The sequence below is a fragment of the Corylus avellana genome, chromosome ca4 (assembly GCF_901000735.1).
Source record: "Corylus avellana chromosome ca4, CavTom2PMs-1.0".
Taxonomy (NCBI): domain Eukaryota; kingdom Viridiplantae; phylum Streptophyta; class Magnoliopsida; order Fagales; family Betulaceae; genus Corylus; species Corylus avellana.
Window position 1 is genome coordinate 20,609,113 of NC_081544.1, and position 17,828 is coordinate 20,626,940.

General features: G+C 34.7%; 2 protein-coding genes across 2 annotated transcripts; both read right to left on the reverse strand.

Moving 5' to 3' along the window:
• Positions 1-1,155: 1,155 nt before the first annotated feature.
• Positions 1,156-3,033, reverse strand: LOC132179510 (uncharacterized protein At1g66480-like). Its single transcript, XM_059592247.1, has 2 exons — positions 2,357-3,033; positions 1,156-1,360 (listed from the first exon to the last, which is right to left on the reverse strand). Exons 1-2 carry the CDS (start codon positions 2,957-2,959, stop codon positions 1,292-1,294), a joined length of 672 nt encoding a protein of 223 aa, XP_059448230.1. The 5' UTR covers positions 2,960-3,033; the 3' UTR covers positions 1,156-1,291.
• Positions 3,034-5,717: 2,684 nt separating this feature from the next.
• Positions 5,718-9,215, reverse strand: LOC132179918 (U-box domain-containing protein 11-like). Its single transcript, XM_059592722.1, has 4 exons — positions 8,703-9,215; positions 7,677-7,793; positions 7,157-7,606; positions 5,718-7,034 (listed from the first exon to the last, which is right to left on the reverse strand). Exons 1-4 carry the CDS (start codon positions 9,030-9,032, stop codon positions 5,937-5,939), a joined length of 1,995 nt encoding a protein of 664 aa, XP_059448705.1. The 5' UTR covers positions 9,033-9,215; the 3' UTR covers positions 5,718-5,936.
• Between the last annotated feature and the right edge of the window lie 8,613 nt (positions 9,216-17,828).

Consider the following 17,828-nt stretch of genomic DNA (forward strand, 5'->3'; position numbering starts at 1 on the left):
AAAAAAAAAAAAAGGTGTTGTTTATTCTATTTCAAAATTTTAGTTTTCATTAGATAAACTCTCCAAATATCAAGAGCCAAAAAATAAAAGTTATTTAATTTGTTTAATTAATTTATTAATTTTTTTACGTTTAAGGGACCATTGCCTCCTGCCATTCCCCCAAGAACAAAGAAAGAATTAAAATTCAACTTTATATTCATTTCCATTCTCTCTCATCTACCAAGAACAAAGAAAGAATATATATATATTTTTTTAACTAAAATAGAAATATATATCTAGAGAGAGAGAGAGAGAGAGAGAGTTTGATCTTTAGTTTATTTTAAGTGTCTCTCGTAATTTAAAAAAAAGAAAAAAAAAAGGTGTGGTTTTTCTCTTCAAATTGAACTTTTGTTTGAGGAGCTTACTAGTAGTGAGCACTCACATATGGCTCAACAAATATTTAGCCAATATTTAGCTAAAAAACACATTTTTCTATTTTAGCTATCAATTTTTTCAAATCGCCTACATGCAGCTCAACATTTTAACAATCTACATTCACTTTTCTATTTAAAATATTGTTTATTTATCTATTTTTCGTATTGCCAAGGAAGAGAGAAGGCAAAATTACTTTTATTATTAATATAAATAAAGATTTGTTTAGCACTGTAGCAGCTCAACAAATCCTTAGTTATTTTATTGAGTCGGATGTGGAGCATTTTTTGTTACATTGCTAATTAAAATAGCCAAAAAAACCTAATTTGTTGAGGCCAGTGTGAATGCTCTAAGCAGATGAAGACATAATATGTGTTGGCATCCCAATAAAGGAAAAAAAAAAAAAAATTGGAGATTTTTGGAATTTTGGTTTAAAGACTAGTCTTCTTTTCTAGAAGCATATATGATATATAATGTCTTTGAATATTTACTAAATAATTAGCAAATTCACCATTTCTCATACTTACCCAACCATATTTATCGCAAGAGACATCCTAAGAAGAAGTAAATTAATTAATTCAAGAGACGAAAAAGTTATCAAAGAGTCATTAATCTTAATAAAGCTGTTGAAGTGGAATCTCCTCAATATATAATCTTTAACTATGTCATCATATATATATATATATATAGAGAGAGAGAGAGAGAGAGAAAATTATTATTAAGTTTCTTATTTAATTTCTCAGCATCAAACAACTTGTACCATGTACAAAACTAAAACGCACCACCCAAGTATATATGGGGGGGCTCATTAGTTCTCTCTCTCATCAAAATGAAGAGAATGTAAAAAGCTACTACAAAGTCTCGAGTATTCTTCAATATTTCATCTGGAAGCCACAGCTATTTGAATCTCTCCTTCATTGACCGGCATGAAACTCACTCTCTTTTGCTTCTGCAAGTTTTACCATTAAACAACATTAATAAATAATTAATCACTTCAAATTCATTAATATATATATGACGTTGTATGATTCTTTTTCTCATATATATATATATATTTTACACATGCATTCACATCTGGGTATGGAGTCCTTTTCGAAAGGGACCATCACAAAACATATGGGTGAAGAGTTGTTGAAGAGTAGTAATATGTTCAGATTATCATATAGAGCCCATGCCCATATATGGGGGGTCACTTGTGCCTATGTTTCCTTGTTTTTGGGGCCATGCTTGAAAATTATATGTGTATCATGTATATAAAGGCTAAAGCCAATAAATATTTAAATATTGACTAGAAATGTAACTTTGACTTTTTTTGTTCTTGGGTGTCAAGGAGCAAAGTTATTATAACATATAGAGAGCTATGACGACGACTATTTGTGTGGCTTCCAGTCTACATTGGTTAAAAACATGTGGCTACCTCTACTATTTTTTATTTGGCCGCGTGGATATTAATAATAACAGTGTAGACTTATTATACACGTGGAACAAAATATCGTACCTTTTCAAACTGACAAAAGAAGTTTGAGAGTCGTGTGTTTTGTAAATTCAGACACCCACTACACGAGCCTACATCAAATATTCTTAGCACTTTCGTGGAAAACAAGTACGAGAAATTTATAAATGGGAAACTTAAATGAGTCGATGCTAAAGTATACTCGAAGTAATTCTAAAATCCCGCTTATGTCTTTTTTAGTTCCTTTCCAAGAATGTCGTTTGATTAAAATTTAATAGTAATTAATTATAAGTCTAACAAAGTCTTAAAAAGAACTAAATAAAAAAAAACAAAATATACTTCGACTGTTGCTTAATTTCAGAGGCTTTTGTTAATTATTGAGAGATAAAAAACACTGGAGTTTCATTTATGATTCCAAAAATGTGAAATCCGGTGAAGACGGCGTGAAAAGCGGATGAGTACTGTGAATGGTGTGGTATAGAAAAAAATTACCTGATCACGACCCTTGATACCCTCTTTAACACCTCCATGGCTGCCGTGCTTCCAATGCTCTTGTTGGCTGTCGAGCTCGCGCCCCTTTGCTGGAACTTCATGCTCCCCGACATTCCGGGTCTGGGCCCGGCAGAGATCCATAATCTTCTCAGCCGCCTCCGCCTCGTCTCTGCTTTCCTTCAACAACTTCTCCACCTCTGCCTTGGGAAGCCTCATTCTGACACGCGTCCCGGACTCCTCGGCCATAATGCTTGTCGGCTTCATGCACGAAAGGTCCGACACCGACCGGCGAGCTAGCATGAGGCTCTCAAGCCGGTCCTTGGCGCTCATGTTTATCCCCGACCGGGCTCTCCTCGGAACTTGCGCTATCGGCGTCTGCGGCAACTCGACTAGGAAGTAGAGCCTCCTCGGCTCCAGCTTCTGGCTCGCTTCTAAAGCCTTGGCTCGAGCCCCATAATGCTTAACCGCCTCGGAATCCAACAAAACATGACCCGGGTAGTCCTTCACCACCTCCCCTGCCTCCACCGGAATCTTCAACTTCAACGTCTCCCCATTAATCTTCATCACCTTGGCTGTCTTTTTAGCTCCCAAGCTATTTCCCATGATGGCCGGAGCTCAATTAATTTTCGAAGTATGAAATTGCAGAGGATGGATTGAAGTATTGAACAAATAAAAGGCGCTCGCTCTTCTTAATGGTGGGTGTGATTGATGCCGACGTTGTCTAACGGGTATTTATTGGTTGGCCCTGCCCGGGCGGTAGCTGGTCAACAAAGCAGGCCTGTTTTGAAAATCGCCCAACAGTTTGACAAAATAAATTGGACGTAGGCTGTCGCTTTCAGACAAATTTCTTTTTTTTTTTTTTTCTTTTTTTTTTTCAAAAAAAGAAAACAAACAAAACTTCTTTGTTTCCGTTCAATAACATCGTGCCGGCTGAACATCAACGTCTTATCTTTCAAAAGACAAAGCCCTAGAAGCCCGTGATGTAATGCTGGGTTCTATTTTCTTCACGGCGATATTCACGGCGGGAATTCAAGAATTTTGTTCAACTGGGTACATGTGAAATTTGACTTGGGGGGCATGTATTTGGAATATCTAATTATTTCATGAAAACTACTTCTTTTTTTTTTTTATTTATTTATTATCCCAGTAAAAAAGTAAATTAACATGTTTGCCTTTTTCCATACTAGTTTTTTAGTTTGTTTGGATAAGCTCGATCGATCGTGCGCATCTTATAATATTCAGCTTTTAAATAATAATAATAATAATAAGAGACTGGGTCTAAAATGATGGTCCGCTGTTCAATTGATCTTTTCCAATTTTCAACGTCATGCTAATTGGGCAAAGAGTGAAACCTCCTCAGTTCTTCACTGACCGAAGACTACTGTTGTTCACATAATGTCATGGTTCAAGACTCGGGATGATTTCCAAAGAGCAAGGAAACATAACCAGATATTTTGTCACTATTAAAACCGGCCAGTTGGGTTTTGGGTTACGTTTCCCTAATATTTTCTGTTTGGAGCTAGAGCATTGACATGGTTGTATTGGGGCTAATTATTATTTATTGGGACTATATGTGGCGTGAAAAATCGATCTCTTTTTCAATCATTCTATACATGAACATCTAGAAGCAGAGAAATTTCCGATTTTTATATGCAATGGAAATTAATTAGTTTTGAGAAATGGAAAACTTGAAGGGCACAGTGAAATACAAGTGTTTAAAAACACATGAAAAACGAGTGTATATAGTCAAACAGAACATTTTCTAGCGCATACATAATGGACCAAGCCCTACTATACGTACCTTATTAACATGTTAACTTACGTTCAATTAGCAGCGTCCACAGTCGTTGATTGGTACTTTCCTCCCAAAGCAATTACAAGGCACGTCAGTTGAGTTATTTTTGGAAGTCAATTCAACTCAACGAAACCTAAATCCCATTCAATTGGAGTTGGCTATTATGTGTATTATTTGTCCAAGTAATTGTGGTCATTAAATATATTATTTTTTTGTAATCTAGTTTTCTGTTATTTTTTCTAAATATTTTATCAATATTGCTACTATTTCTTTCTACATAATTTGTGCAACTTTAATTTAACTACTTTTCCATCTTCAACTCAATTGATTTTTTTTTTTTTTTCAAAGCGGGAGAAGGGAAAAAGGAAAATTACAAGAGTGGGTCTTTCCCACAATTGATCTTAACCAGAGAAAGAAAAGAACAAGACATAGGAATGCTTCCAAAGATACGATTGGAAGCGGCCCATTTAGCAAGTTGATATGCTCTAAAGTTAGCACTATGGGAGGTCTTCACTGCAGTTCAATTAAAAAAAACCATGGAGTTGTAAGTGAATATCTCCGATGATTGGAGCAAAACACCAATCAGTAAAAAGAGAAACCTTGTTTATGGCTAGGATCACAATGAGAGAATCACCCACAAGAATGGCAGCCAAAAGAGGAAGCAAATTGAACTGCCAACAAAGCAACAAGAGTTTAATACAAAGAATAGAAGATTTAGGAACAAACCAAAAAGGCTATGCGAGGCAGCAGCCCATTTGGCTAAAATAAGGGCTATTCTATTGGCCTACCATAGCTGCGTCTAGACGTCCTATTTATCGGTCCAAACACTACCTCGTACACAGTTTTTCGAAATTACAAATAAAACCTCAGTGAACCAGTAGCCAAGTAGATGACTACTCTCAAGCTGGTTGGTCTTGATGCTCTTCAAGGAGAAACTGCTGCTGCTCTCCTAGTCTCTAGATTGGCTGTGTCTTCCGGTTTTGGTTCCTTCTCTTTTGAAGGAGATGCTCTTTTGGTTTTGTTGGCTATCAACAATCCTGCTCTTTTTTCTTCTTGGAATTTTGTTAGCTTCGTTTCTTATATTAATTTAAAATTTATCTCCTTTTAAAGATAGAATGCTTTGAAGGTGTCTAGATGTGCCAATTTTAGAGCACATGCTTTAGCTAAGTGGGCTGCTTTTCGGCCATCATATGTTTGGAAGCATTCTCATAAGATCTCACATTCTCTCTTCCATTCAGATAAAAAATGAGATAAATCCTCCATTGTAGCCATTTCCTCGTTCAATTAAAAAAAAAAAAAAAAGGTAGATGACAGCAGGTAATTTCAAATCTCTTGCGTCCCAATGCGTGTGAATGCTGTTGCTGTCATTTAGCGTACTCATTTTCACAATAAGCGAAAAGAAGTTTTTGTGTTTCTGGGATTTTAATCACCTTACAATTATTGTCACTAGTAATACAAATCCCAGGAAATGGAAGATGAATTACATCCTTCGAACAACTTGAGCATATTGGCAAATCCTCAGTGACGTGTTTTTCAATCACATGCAACGAAGGAGCCAGCACAAAACAACCAATTTCCAGTGAAGTGTTTTGTGACAAACATAATTTCATATCAAACGAATTTTTTTTACACACTCGTTACAGAAGGGAATAAATACATAGAAGCAATGAGATAGGCATTAATATTATCTCAAGCCCCTATTCTCAATTGTCACACCTGAAAAGAGATAAGCGTATGAAACATTCGCTGTCAAATAATTGGGAGCAATGAAATAATTAAAAATTTCTAAGTTACAATTACCCCTGTTGGCTGTTGTAGCTTCTGCAACTTGCGAAGATGCTCCAACAATGAAGTAGCCTTCCGTTTGGCCCTCTCTGTTCCACTCTTAGCAAGCTCCGTCAAGGGTATGAGAGCACCAAGCCTACTTATGCAAGCAAGATTGTCAGTATCTCTCTTGCACAAGGCAAGTAAAATTGCAGCCGCGTTTTCTTTATTGCGGGGCAGTCCCGTTCTCAGAAGATCAATCAAAACAGGAATGGTGCTTGCCTTTACAATAGCAACTTTTGCCTCCTGGTGGCTGGCAAGAACCGACATTATAGTTAGGGCTTCGTCGACCATGCAATTGCTTGAATCTGTAAGCATCTCCAATAATGCTGTGATGATCCCTGCCCTCACCGCCCTGCCCTTGTTCCCCTGATAAATGCACAAATTAAACAATGCTGTTGCAGCATCCTTCTTCCCTCTAGCACTTCCGTTTTGGAGCAATTCCACCAAAGCTGGGATTGCACCCGATGCACCTATAATTATTTTGTTCTCATCTCCAAGCGACAAGCTAAAAAGGGTTGCTGCTGCATTCTCTCTAGCTTCAGTGCTTCCATTTCTGAGGACTTGGACAATTGAAGGAACAGCTCCGGCAAGCATTATGAGTCCCTTGTTGTTTTCATATATAGAGAGGTTGAGAATTGAAGTAACCGCATTTTCTTGCGTTAACACATCGCCTGTTGTTAAAAGGTTAACCAGAAATGGAATGGCTCCAGATTCTGCAATTAGTACCCTGTTATCTGTGCTTCTTTTGGATAGTAATCGGATTTCAGCTGCAGCCGCTCTACACTCATCAATGCACCGGCTCGAGAGCTTGCGGACTAGAGCTTGAATGGCTGCTACGTCACCACTAACATCACGAAATGATCCATCACTCTTTTTTATTTTTCCATTTGTAAGTCCAGTTGGCTGCTCAATATTGTGCTGAGCGCACCACTGAGTAATTAGACTTCTCATAACATAATTTGGAGTGAGTGTTAAATTTTCGAGCTTCTGCTGGGTTTTTGGACATGTTGCATTTCCAGAATCTATCCATCTCTGTATGAAAGATCTCTCGTACGTCTGCAGAATCAAGAAAAAGATATCAGAAGGCAGTTATAAGAAGAAAAATACTGAGTTCTATAGTTTCAAGCAATTTCTTCTACAAGAAAATATGTTAAAATGGTATTTGAGGTGAATCAGACCTGTCCAGTGGCCACAATTACAGGATCCCTCATGAGTTCCAAGGATATAGGGCAAAGAAAATCTTCAGGAATTACAATTGGATCAGGCTTCTTGATTTCCTCTAAACTGTTGGTGGCTGAATTGTCTTGTCCATCAACATCAACGTCATTTGCTAGACGGGCATCAGAAGGATCAGAAGAGCTTCCAAGCCTCTCAGATTTATAACTTACAAGATCTGCACCACATCTTTTTGAGCCATCACTTTCTGGAACAGCATCCAGCATCGACATATTTTCATCATCAATACTACCACAGTTCTGACCACGCAAACTACCAATTACCCTGTAGTCCGATTGCTCCCGATCAATTTCTTCATCCAGCAGCTGGGCTAAGGCATGAGATAACATTTTTGAATTGAAAGACCCATATCTCTCTGTGGCTCTTCTCAGTTGTGATCTCACCAACTCCACCTAATAAACAGAAAAATATGAGGTGCAAGTCCAGTTGATAAGAAAGCACCATAGATTTCTCAACTCCTACCTGTTCTTGAACTTCCTCCGAGATGTCAAAATGATCATAGGGTATGCCACATAATGCTTTCTCCAACGTCCACGTCACACATTGGAATTGCGAGGCAATTCTCCTGGCAGCTTCATCCTTAAATCAAGATATACCAAATTTCAGAGAGGTACCTAGAGATTCTTTTAAAAGGGTGCACATGACAACAACAAAGTCTTAGCAAGAGTAAGGGTTAAACTGCATGACAAATGAAGCAGTCCTTTTTCAAGGACAAATACTAACGAAACGAAAAGCATGCTTTCCCATTTTCATTGCAGTGACATAGAATTAACAACAAATAATACATCCACCCTTTGCTCGGTTGACTCAAATCCAGCCACTGACCCGCAGTCAGTTGCCGGATTAAAATTTTTCCAAAATCAGAGAGAATTAAAGACTGAATCTTCTTCTTGATTGAGTGCAACCAAAATCAACATTACGCAAGTTAGAGATTTTGCTTAGTCCAGGTCACTTCTCTGTAACCATGACTCATGATTGGAATGTTCTTTAGTTCATCAGATCACGAATCAAAAAAATAAAAAAAAGCATCACCTTATCCAAACAGTACAGGCACCGCAAAACTAATCATAATAACACCAAAACAAATTTAGAAGCAGAGCTCAGAGTATGCAATTAAGTGCAAATGTCAATCTGTTATCGATCAAAATACATTGCACGGTAGATTGTACGGAAACCATCACATTATCACTATCACAAGCTACACTTTTTGCAGTATGCATAGATCTTAAAATCCCAAATAGCAAATAATTTCCACGAAAATCAGCACGATTGCTACGTTTGGTTGCCAAGTAAATGCAGGAAAAGAAAATAAACGAAAATCCGGAATGCCAGATACCACATTAACCACACGCATTCTTATCCTCAGTTGAGGTGCATTCCATAGTTTCCGGAACTCCTTTTCCTTTTCCTTCCACCAACTTCCTCAGGAACCAAACAGGTTAAAGGAACAGAGAAGAAAAAAAAAAAAAGTAAGAAGATGAAACTCACGGAAGAGCTGTTGAAACGGAAGTTTCCGGCAAGCAATAAGAGGCGCTTGGAGGCCTGGAGGGCCACCACCAGATCGGATGACCACGAAGAAGAAGAAGAAGAAGTTGACGCATCCAACGGCCGGGAATGGCCTTCGCCGTAGTCTCTGATCTCCTCCAGCAAATGCGCGAGCAGCGCGATCCGACGGACCAGATCGGTGCAGTCCCTCCTGAACAACGGCACGGACACCGACGCGTCCCCAGCGGAAATGCCGGATGCGGCGGGCCCAGCACTCACGACGTCCCGCACGAGGTCTAGGAGTACGACGCCGGCGATCCCGCCACCGGCCATCTCGTCACAAGTGGCGCAGGCGATCTAATTGGATACCGGCTAGCTCTGCGTCTGAAGGTTCGGTCACGTTACTCGCGTTTGGGGATTTTAAAGTAAAAAGAAATGGAAATCAAATCATGGATTTCCGAGAGCGAGAGAGTGTCCCCCCGCGCGCGCGCGTGTATTTGTGTGAGGAAAGCGAGATTCTCGGGGTTTCGAGGGGAAAGAAACAAGGGAATACAGTTGGCTTTGGAATCTTATGAATTGTACTCCAACTAACTCCATTCTTCAGTTGTTTTTTTTTTTTTTTTTTTTCAATATAATATGGAAATCAAAAGAAAAGGAAAATGATAATTAATAGTAAATTGTGATTGGAAGGAGTTTTGGGAGATATAACATGGTAGACGCAACCAGCAACTTTGACAAAATTAATATATATATATATATATAATAAGCTTAATAAAATATTATAACAAAATCTAATTTGTATATGGAGCATTGTTAGCAACGGTTGGATTACGCAGTTTGCAGGCCAAGTTGTTTTGCAGGCCAAGTTGTGTTGTGAGAGGAAATGGATCCCATGTCCGTTGTTTTGTGAGAGGAAATGGAAACCCGTGTCGGTTGTTTTCTTTTCAGATTTCGCTTCAATTTAGGGGTGTTAATGCGGTTACAGTTAGTGATTATTGGCAATAACCGCTAACTGTAACCACCTTAACGGTTAGTAGATTTCACTAACCGTAACCGCTAACCGTCTAGCGGTTAACGGTTAGCGGTTAGTGAAATAGATAACCACCCGCTAACCGCTTTTTCAAAATTGAGCGCTTTTTTTTTTTTAATTTAATTTTTAGTGTCTTCTTGGGCCCAATTGCTATAAAAAGAGCCCATATTGAAAAATCAAAAAATATTTGATCCTTGTACTTTAAAAAAATTTCCTTAAATATTAAATCATAACCGGTTAACTTTTTTTTTTAAAAAAAAAAATTCAACACAACATATAAAAAAAAGTTCAGAATTCAGACAACTGTCACAACATATAATGATAATACATTAATACTTAAATTGTGTTTATAAGTAACACATTGGTCATTATTTAATCCAATGTCAATTACTTAATTTGATATTATACGAATCATATCATCATTGTACATTAATAATATGATTCACTTGAAGTCTTAAATAAAGTATTTGAATTGTCATTGAATCATATGATTAAGTATTGATATTATACATTTATATTATTCGTATGCATATGTAGACTTATATAGACTTATAACATATATAGACTTATAAGTTTATAACATACATTGGAAATAAGTCTCTAGATATTTAATTGTTGTATTAGTATGAATTGGTATACTTATGAGTTATGTCATATTATATATGTATAATTTGTTATTATATAATCAAATGATTTAATGATCAATTGATCAAGTGATATAATCATATAAATTATAGTGATAATATATTAATACTCAAATTGTGATTTAATTATTTTTTAAAAAAAATTGTGAATTAATGATCAAGTGACTATATGATATAATCATATAAATTATAATGATAATATATTAATACTCAAATTGTGATTTAATTATATTTTTAAAAAATTGTGATTTAATGACCAAGTATAAATATTTTTATAATTATAATTATAAAAATATATTATATAAAAAGGCGGTTAGCGGTTACGGTTAGTAAACCCAATAACCACTAACCGCGAACTGCTAGGCGGTTATAACGGTTAGGCGGTTAGTGGTTAATACGGTTAAGCGATTAAGCGGTTAGCAGTTATAGCGGTTAGCGGTTAAAACCGCCCACACCCCTACTTCGGTTTTTACTCAAAATCTTAAGTGAGGGCAACGTATTCTAGAAGGATAAATTTGCAGTTAATTTATATAAATCAGTTTAATAAAATGATATGTATTTTTAAAGTATATAAACAGTGCATTTTTTTTTTATTAATGCAATTAAAAAAAATGTGAAAAACACATATTTTTAAGAAAATATGTACTTGTAACATGTTAAAAAGACACATATCATTTTATTAGGCTGATTTATATGAATTAATTAAAAACTAATTTATAATTAACTTATACCCGATCCAAACTATCTTGTAAGAAATTACTTTGCAAGTGATTTTAAGACATGGAAGGAAGCATTTTCCCAACATTCTATTCTTGTCCTTCCGCTTCTCCTTTTGTTGCCATTTAGGAGTTTAACTTATTTGATCACGCAAGTTCAAAAGTAGTGTTTTCCACACCAAAAGAAAAAAAAACACAACAATGATATCTTATCGAAAGAGCTTAGATTTCAACCGCAACTTGGTGGATTTTGTTGCTTTTATTATTGCTTTGTTAGGAATTTCGAATCTATGATATAATTGAAATTTTATAATTTGTATATAAATATTGACTTTTTTTTTTTGTGAAACCCCAAACATAGCAAGCAAATGAAACCACAAATACAATTTTCTAGTCATTCCTTGAATCACTCATTAGGTAATAATAATAATAATAATAAAAATGATTAAGGAATGTGTCTTGGTTGCCAAGGGCAGCTCAATAAAAATTGAGGCGGTTAAAATGAAGTTTTTTTTTTTTTTTTTTTTTTTTAAATTTATTTATTTTAATTTTAAAATATTAATATAATAAATTTTATATTAAATATTAAAAAATTAATTTAAAAATCATTTTCTAGCTTTTTTGAGATGTTCAATTATTAATCAATTTTTCATATTCAAGTTTTGTTACTATATATTTTTCCAAAAAATATAGTAAATGATAGAATCAAGAAGAAAAGAATATAAGTGATACAAGAAAATAAGATAAAAGTGAATCGTCACTTTTTTTTTAAAAATCATCATAGCATGTCAAATGACCTTCTATCATTTTATTTTTCTTCAGACCTTTTACCCTTCCTTTTTTTTACAAATTTAATATAAAATGCCTTTTTTGAGAGCCTTTTATAAATTAGGAGTCTTTAAGTGGTAGGATAATTGGCCTAACCATGGAGTAAGCCTTGTTGGGTGCATGTTAAATCACCATTTGTTTCAAAAATTTCAGTTGAAAGGAAGAGATAAATTTAATCATTTAATTAAACAGGTTAACACTGCTTCAAACTGTCATTCCTAAATAAGCCTCTATCAGACTTCATATGTCAACTCCGAAAAAAATTAAAAAAAAAAAAACCAATAATAAGGATGGAAGATAAACAAATAATGACATGAATCTTTTTATAAGGCTGCTATTGTTTTACGGTAAAATAGTCTTTTAGGGGAAATATTTTTCAAAAAAAAATCACTGATTTTCATTGTTTGGTTGAGACATTGAAAAGAATATCGAAAATAATTTATGTTGTTTGGTTGGTATAAAAAATTATTTTTCACTATAACTTAAAAAAACAACCACAAATCATTTAAAATTGTCAAAAAAAAAAAAACCTACTAAAATCATAGACGTGGCGTGGGGTATACGACGGAGAAGGAAAGGTTTTTTCTTCTCTAATTGGGAGAGTACGAGGAGACAAGTATTAAGAAAAAAACGTAACATTTCTCTATTTTTTATTATATGATATCCATTAGTGAAAAAAGTGGCCGGAGAGAATAATCTTCTATTGTTTTATTTAGGCTTTACATTAAAATGACCCTCTCCAGCATTCATTGTAGCAATAGATTAAATCAAAAATTGTCATACAACATGTAATGTATTAATTTCCAATATTCGAAGTTTCTAGATACATGTCGTATATATAATAGTAATTAAGATATGGATATGAAAAGGGTTGATGATTTTCTCTGTCTGTGTTTTGGTCTTTTCTGAATTTCAAAGTTGCAAATTCTTTGTGAGACTATATGAATTGGATATAAATTAATCCTGACGTGGTTCCAACAACAAGTTGTTTGTCTTGTTCTATGGACAGCTACTAGCTATGTTGTTCAGATAACATTTTTTCTCTCGGTGGATATCCATTACAAAACATTCAACCACGTCATATTCAATCCACACCCAATCTCAACAATGTTTGAGCAATTTTTTTTATAGCTATACACATGGAGCTTGTTTTTATTCAAACCTCCTTTATATATATATAATTTCTTTTCTCTAAGAGTTGGGATTTTGACCCGTATTATGCATCAAACTTTTTAGATCGTTAAACTCCTCTATATTGGACACAAATTTCTTCCAATCCAGTTTTAAAAGTTGCTATGTGTACTGAAACATGTTCTTCTCACTTTATTTATTTTTTTTAATTTTTTATTTTTAAATAGTAACAAAGAAGCCATGTTAACTCCTAATCTAGTGGCTCTCTTAGGTCAAGCATTTCTCTCTCGATTGAAAAGTCGAGAGAGAGAAGTTAATGGTGGTTTTATCCGTTAGTATTTTAGAAACAAAACATGAGATTTGCACATGTTTTAGGACACATGACAACTTGCCATTTAAATGCAAATCAATCCCTTTTCTTGGTGCAACTAGCCTTGCAAAAATATAAAATATAATATTAAGAATGCTAGAAACTATATTTCTATCTCACAATTCTTTTGCAATGCTAACGTAGTAGTCCTTAATCATTGTTCAAAAAATAAAATCAAAGAGTTAGCTGAAACTGTCACATCATTATTGTGAGATAATGATGGGATAAAAATGTAATTAATAATTTTTCATTCAAATGAGGCTATGCATATGGAGGTATATGGTTAATTGGAACTTATAATTAGTAAAGAGGATTTCTTTTTATAGAATATATTGGTGGAATTTTCTCTAATTCAATTCGAAGGAAAACTCTTATTTTTCTTACATGATGTGAGCTCAAATTTCATTATATTGTTATGATAAGTATTAGGAATTTAAATGTCATGTTCATGTGAAAGGAAAAAAAATGTCACATAACGATTTTATTATAGTGCATAACGTAAAAGGGCACATGCATGCTCACTTATAGGGGGAAGGATACTTTCCATTTCATTTGAAATGGAGAGGAGTCGGTCATTTATTTGAGAAGATTAAAATTGTCCAAAAATAAATAAAATTTGAAATGACAATTTTATCCTACCTACTCTCCATTTCATTTCTGATTTCCACTTATATCAATGTTACGAAATGAAAAGTATGAAATGTTATGAGATGTTATATGCATGCATGTGCATCATTTTTATCATACTTCCAAGTGATATTAATGAAAGATGAATATATAGCACAATGCAATCAGGGACGGATCCAGGAAGTTTTATGGGACGGGGCCAAAGCAATTTTTTTTCTTTTTTTCTTTCTTTCTAATCACTAGTACTCAAAAAGTATGACCTCCGTTGAGTTATTTTGCACCTCGTGGATTAACATCATATTCCCATATGTGACGACGCAATCTAGGATCAAACTCTAATGAATTAATATCAAATTCATTGCTATCAACTTTCCAAAGTCTTTTAGGAGAAAGTCTTTTAGGAGAATTTTCAAAAATTGAGATATCAAGTATTGTATTTGACTTTTTCATCATCTACAAATAAATTTACATGATCATTTTGGAGTCTTTAGAAAATAATACTCATATTCACATACAATAATCAATATGATTCTAATATAACATATTAGAATCTAAACCCCATAGGCATCAATTTTCATTGAACTCATAAAAGTCTAGGGTTAATTAACACTTTAAATGTAATTAACCCATCCAATTAGCAATTCGTGTTCACATACCAAAAGCCCTAATTTAATTTATACTTTACAAATTAGGGTTTATGTCCATATTATGAACAATAGTGAAATTGAAGCTTTCAACCCATTAATCTAACAACCCGGAGCTTAAATCATGCATTGAACTCCACTACACACAAAACCAAGTTAATTTTAAGAATTTAGCTTCTTACTAAAATTCCCCCAAATTCGGACCTAATTAAAAATTCCCCAAATCAATATGATTTCGAACTTGAAATTCAATGGGTAAAAGACAAACGCAAAGAGAAACTAGAGCTTTCAACAATATAGCAAAATTCCCAAAATCCCATGCATGAACCCTAATTTTCGGACCCAATCCAAAGTCTCACAAATCCTCACAATTTCTAGCTTCTAATCCCACAAGTATAATAAAATTTACAAGAAAATGGTAACGATTTTACCTATATCCGAAAATGTCACTCTAGAATTAATGAAGATGAGTGCAAATGGGTAATTGGTTTTTTTTGTTTTTTTTTTTTTTGGGGCAGGGCGAAATGGTAATTTTCTTTTTTTATTACCTAAAATTTTTTTTAGGAGGAATTGGGGGGGGGGGATGCCCCACTCCAATTTTTTGGGGCAGGGCCAATGGCCTTTAAATTAATTTGTTTTTTAATGCCTACAATTTTTTTTTTTTTGGAGGGATTAGGTGGAGGCTAGGGCCATCCCCTGTCCCCCCTAAACCCTTCTCTGAATGCAACCACAATAAATGACGGTCACATGAAGGTGTGGGCCTATCTCATGGGTAATCCCTTATGAGTGAGCCACTTATGGACCTATGGTGAAGGACGTTACATAAAGGTAGGCGTGAAAAGACGGTTGTAGTTAGCGGTTTTTGGCTAAAACCGCTAACCATAACCGCATAGGCAGTTAACCACTAATTAACCGTAATCCACTAACCGCCAATGCGGTTAACCGCTTTGGATGTTAACCTGCAGTTAGCGGTTAATAACCTTAACAACCGCTAACCGCTTTTTAAAAGAAAAAAGTTAAAAATTAAAAAAAAAAAAAAAAAAAAACTAATACGACTTCATTTTTATGTTAATACGATAATACCTTACTACATATGACATCATTTCTATATTTTTATATATCTATTATATATATTTAAACACAAAAACAACATTGTTTTATGTATTTTAATATATATATATATATATATATATATATATATAGCTCATCTTTAAAGGCTTTCCTCGTGTAGCCTTTTGCTTTAAAGTTCATATGTAGGTGCTGAACACAAAAACGATGCTCAGCATGTGGCAACACAACGTCAATTGCAGTTCAAGCCCCTACACACATGCATATAATATTGAATAATATACAAGAACATAAACAAATAAAAGAACACATTAAGAACATAAATAATTTATATTACACCAAATACCTTTTGCCTGTCAGACATAATAGTTTAACCAAGTTCGCCTTCTTCACCACATAAGTCTTTCAGCAAAATGTTAATAAACCAATGCTACGACTCTTTGGTCTCGGCCTTGGCCACTGCAAATGCAATGGGAAACATATCGTCGTTATCATCCTTGCATATAGCACACAACAATTGCCCCCCATATTCCCTCTTCAGATGACAAGCATCTAAACAAATGATGGGCCGATAACCATACTTGAATCCCTTTCTTGCACGCATTAAGGCAAATATACATCATTTGAAAGAATGCTCCATCTCTCTATACAAAAGCACTACTACCAGGGTTGGTGCTGAGTATTGCCGACGCGAATCTCTTTGTTAGGCGATATTGCTTTGAATGGCTACCAAAAAGTTTATGTAATGCCTCATTCTTTGCTCTATAGCAACAAGCAATGAGAACATCTATGTTAAGGTCTCTCTTCACCCTCTGTTACAATTCATACGTGGTCTATTTGGGATCATCCTTGAAGTCCTTCTTATACATTCAAACAAGATACTCGACATCGCATATGATGTTATCGTACTGATTACCACAAATATGAGTTGAGTAGAAAGCTTTAATTTGTATGCAGGAAAAATTACACTTTAGCCCCCCAAAGTTTGGGGCGATTTTCAATTTAACCACCAATATTTCAATTTTTGCAATGTACCCTCCCAAACTTGCAAATTTTTTTCAATTCGACCAAAGAGCCACCCTGAATATTTTTTTTTTTAATTATTTTTTTTTATAAAAAATAAAAAATAATAAATTATGGGCAATATGAGAATTTTGGGATAACATTGGTCAAATTAAAAAAAATTTTGCAAGTTTGGGAGGGTGCATTGTAAAAATGGAAACATTGGAGGTCGAATTAAAAATCCCCCCAAACTTTTGGGTGGGTAAAGTGTACTTTTCCCTTTTATACAAGTCTTCGTAGCATCAATAGAGGCATGAATTCTCCATAAGCAATGCTGTTCTCTACAGATTGCACTAACTCTACTCATGTCATTATATTTGTAGTGGTAATGGAACTCCATCTGCACAACATAAGTCTTAAATGCCCTCTTAAAGGAATATGTATCTGCAAACTGATCCCCAATGTCAAACGCCACTGAAATTTTCAAGTCATGTTTCTCATTGAATTGCTTACACCCTTTTTTTTTTTCAACATTGTCAAAATCATTGCCTTGTTTCTCATTGAACTGCTTATACCCTTTTTTTTTTTTTTCAACATTGTCAAAATCACTGCCTTGCAAACTTGCATGGCCATTACTTTCATCATCAGATTCATGATCTCTAATCTCAGCTCCAATCTCACCTATGTTATAGTCAACCTTGTCCCATCAGTTGGCAGTTTCATCCTTTTCTTTATTGACCTCATTAGCATCGTAGAATAGGTCTTCATCCTAGCCATCAGTTATTTTGAAGTCAGTCAATAGTTCATTGATAACTTCATCAATATCCTCAGCCACTTTTGTCTTCCGTGGCCTGCCACGTCATGTGTTTTCTTTACCAATTTTGGGCATGGTGTTCACACCGACACTAACATTATCCTCCACACCGATATTGTCATTGTCCTCCATACCGACATTAGCATTGTCCCCCACACCGACATTAACATTCCTTCCTCTTCCAAAAAAAAAAATATAATAATAAATAAATAAATTTGTGTTGACTATCCTAATCTTAATTTAAAATAATAAATT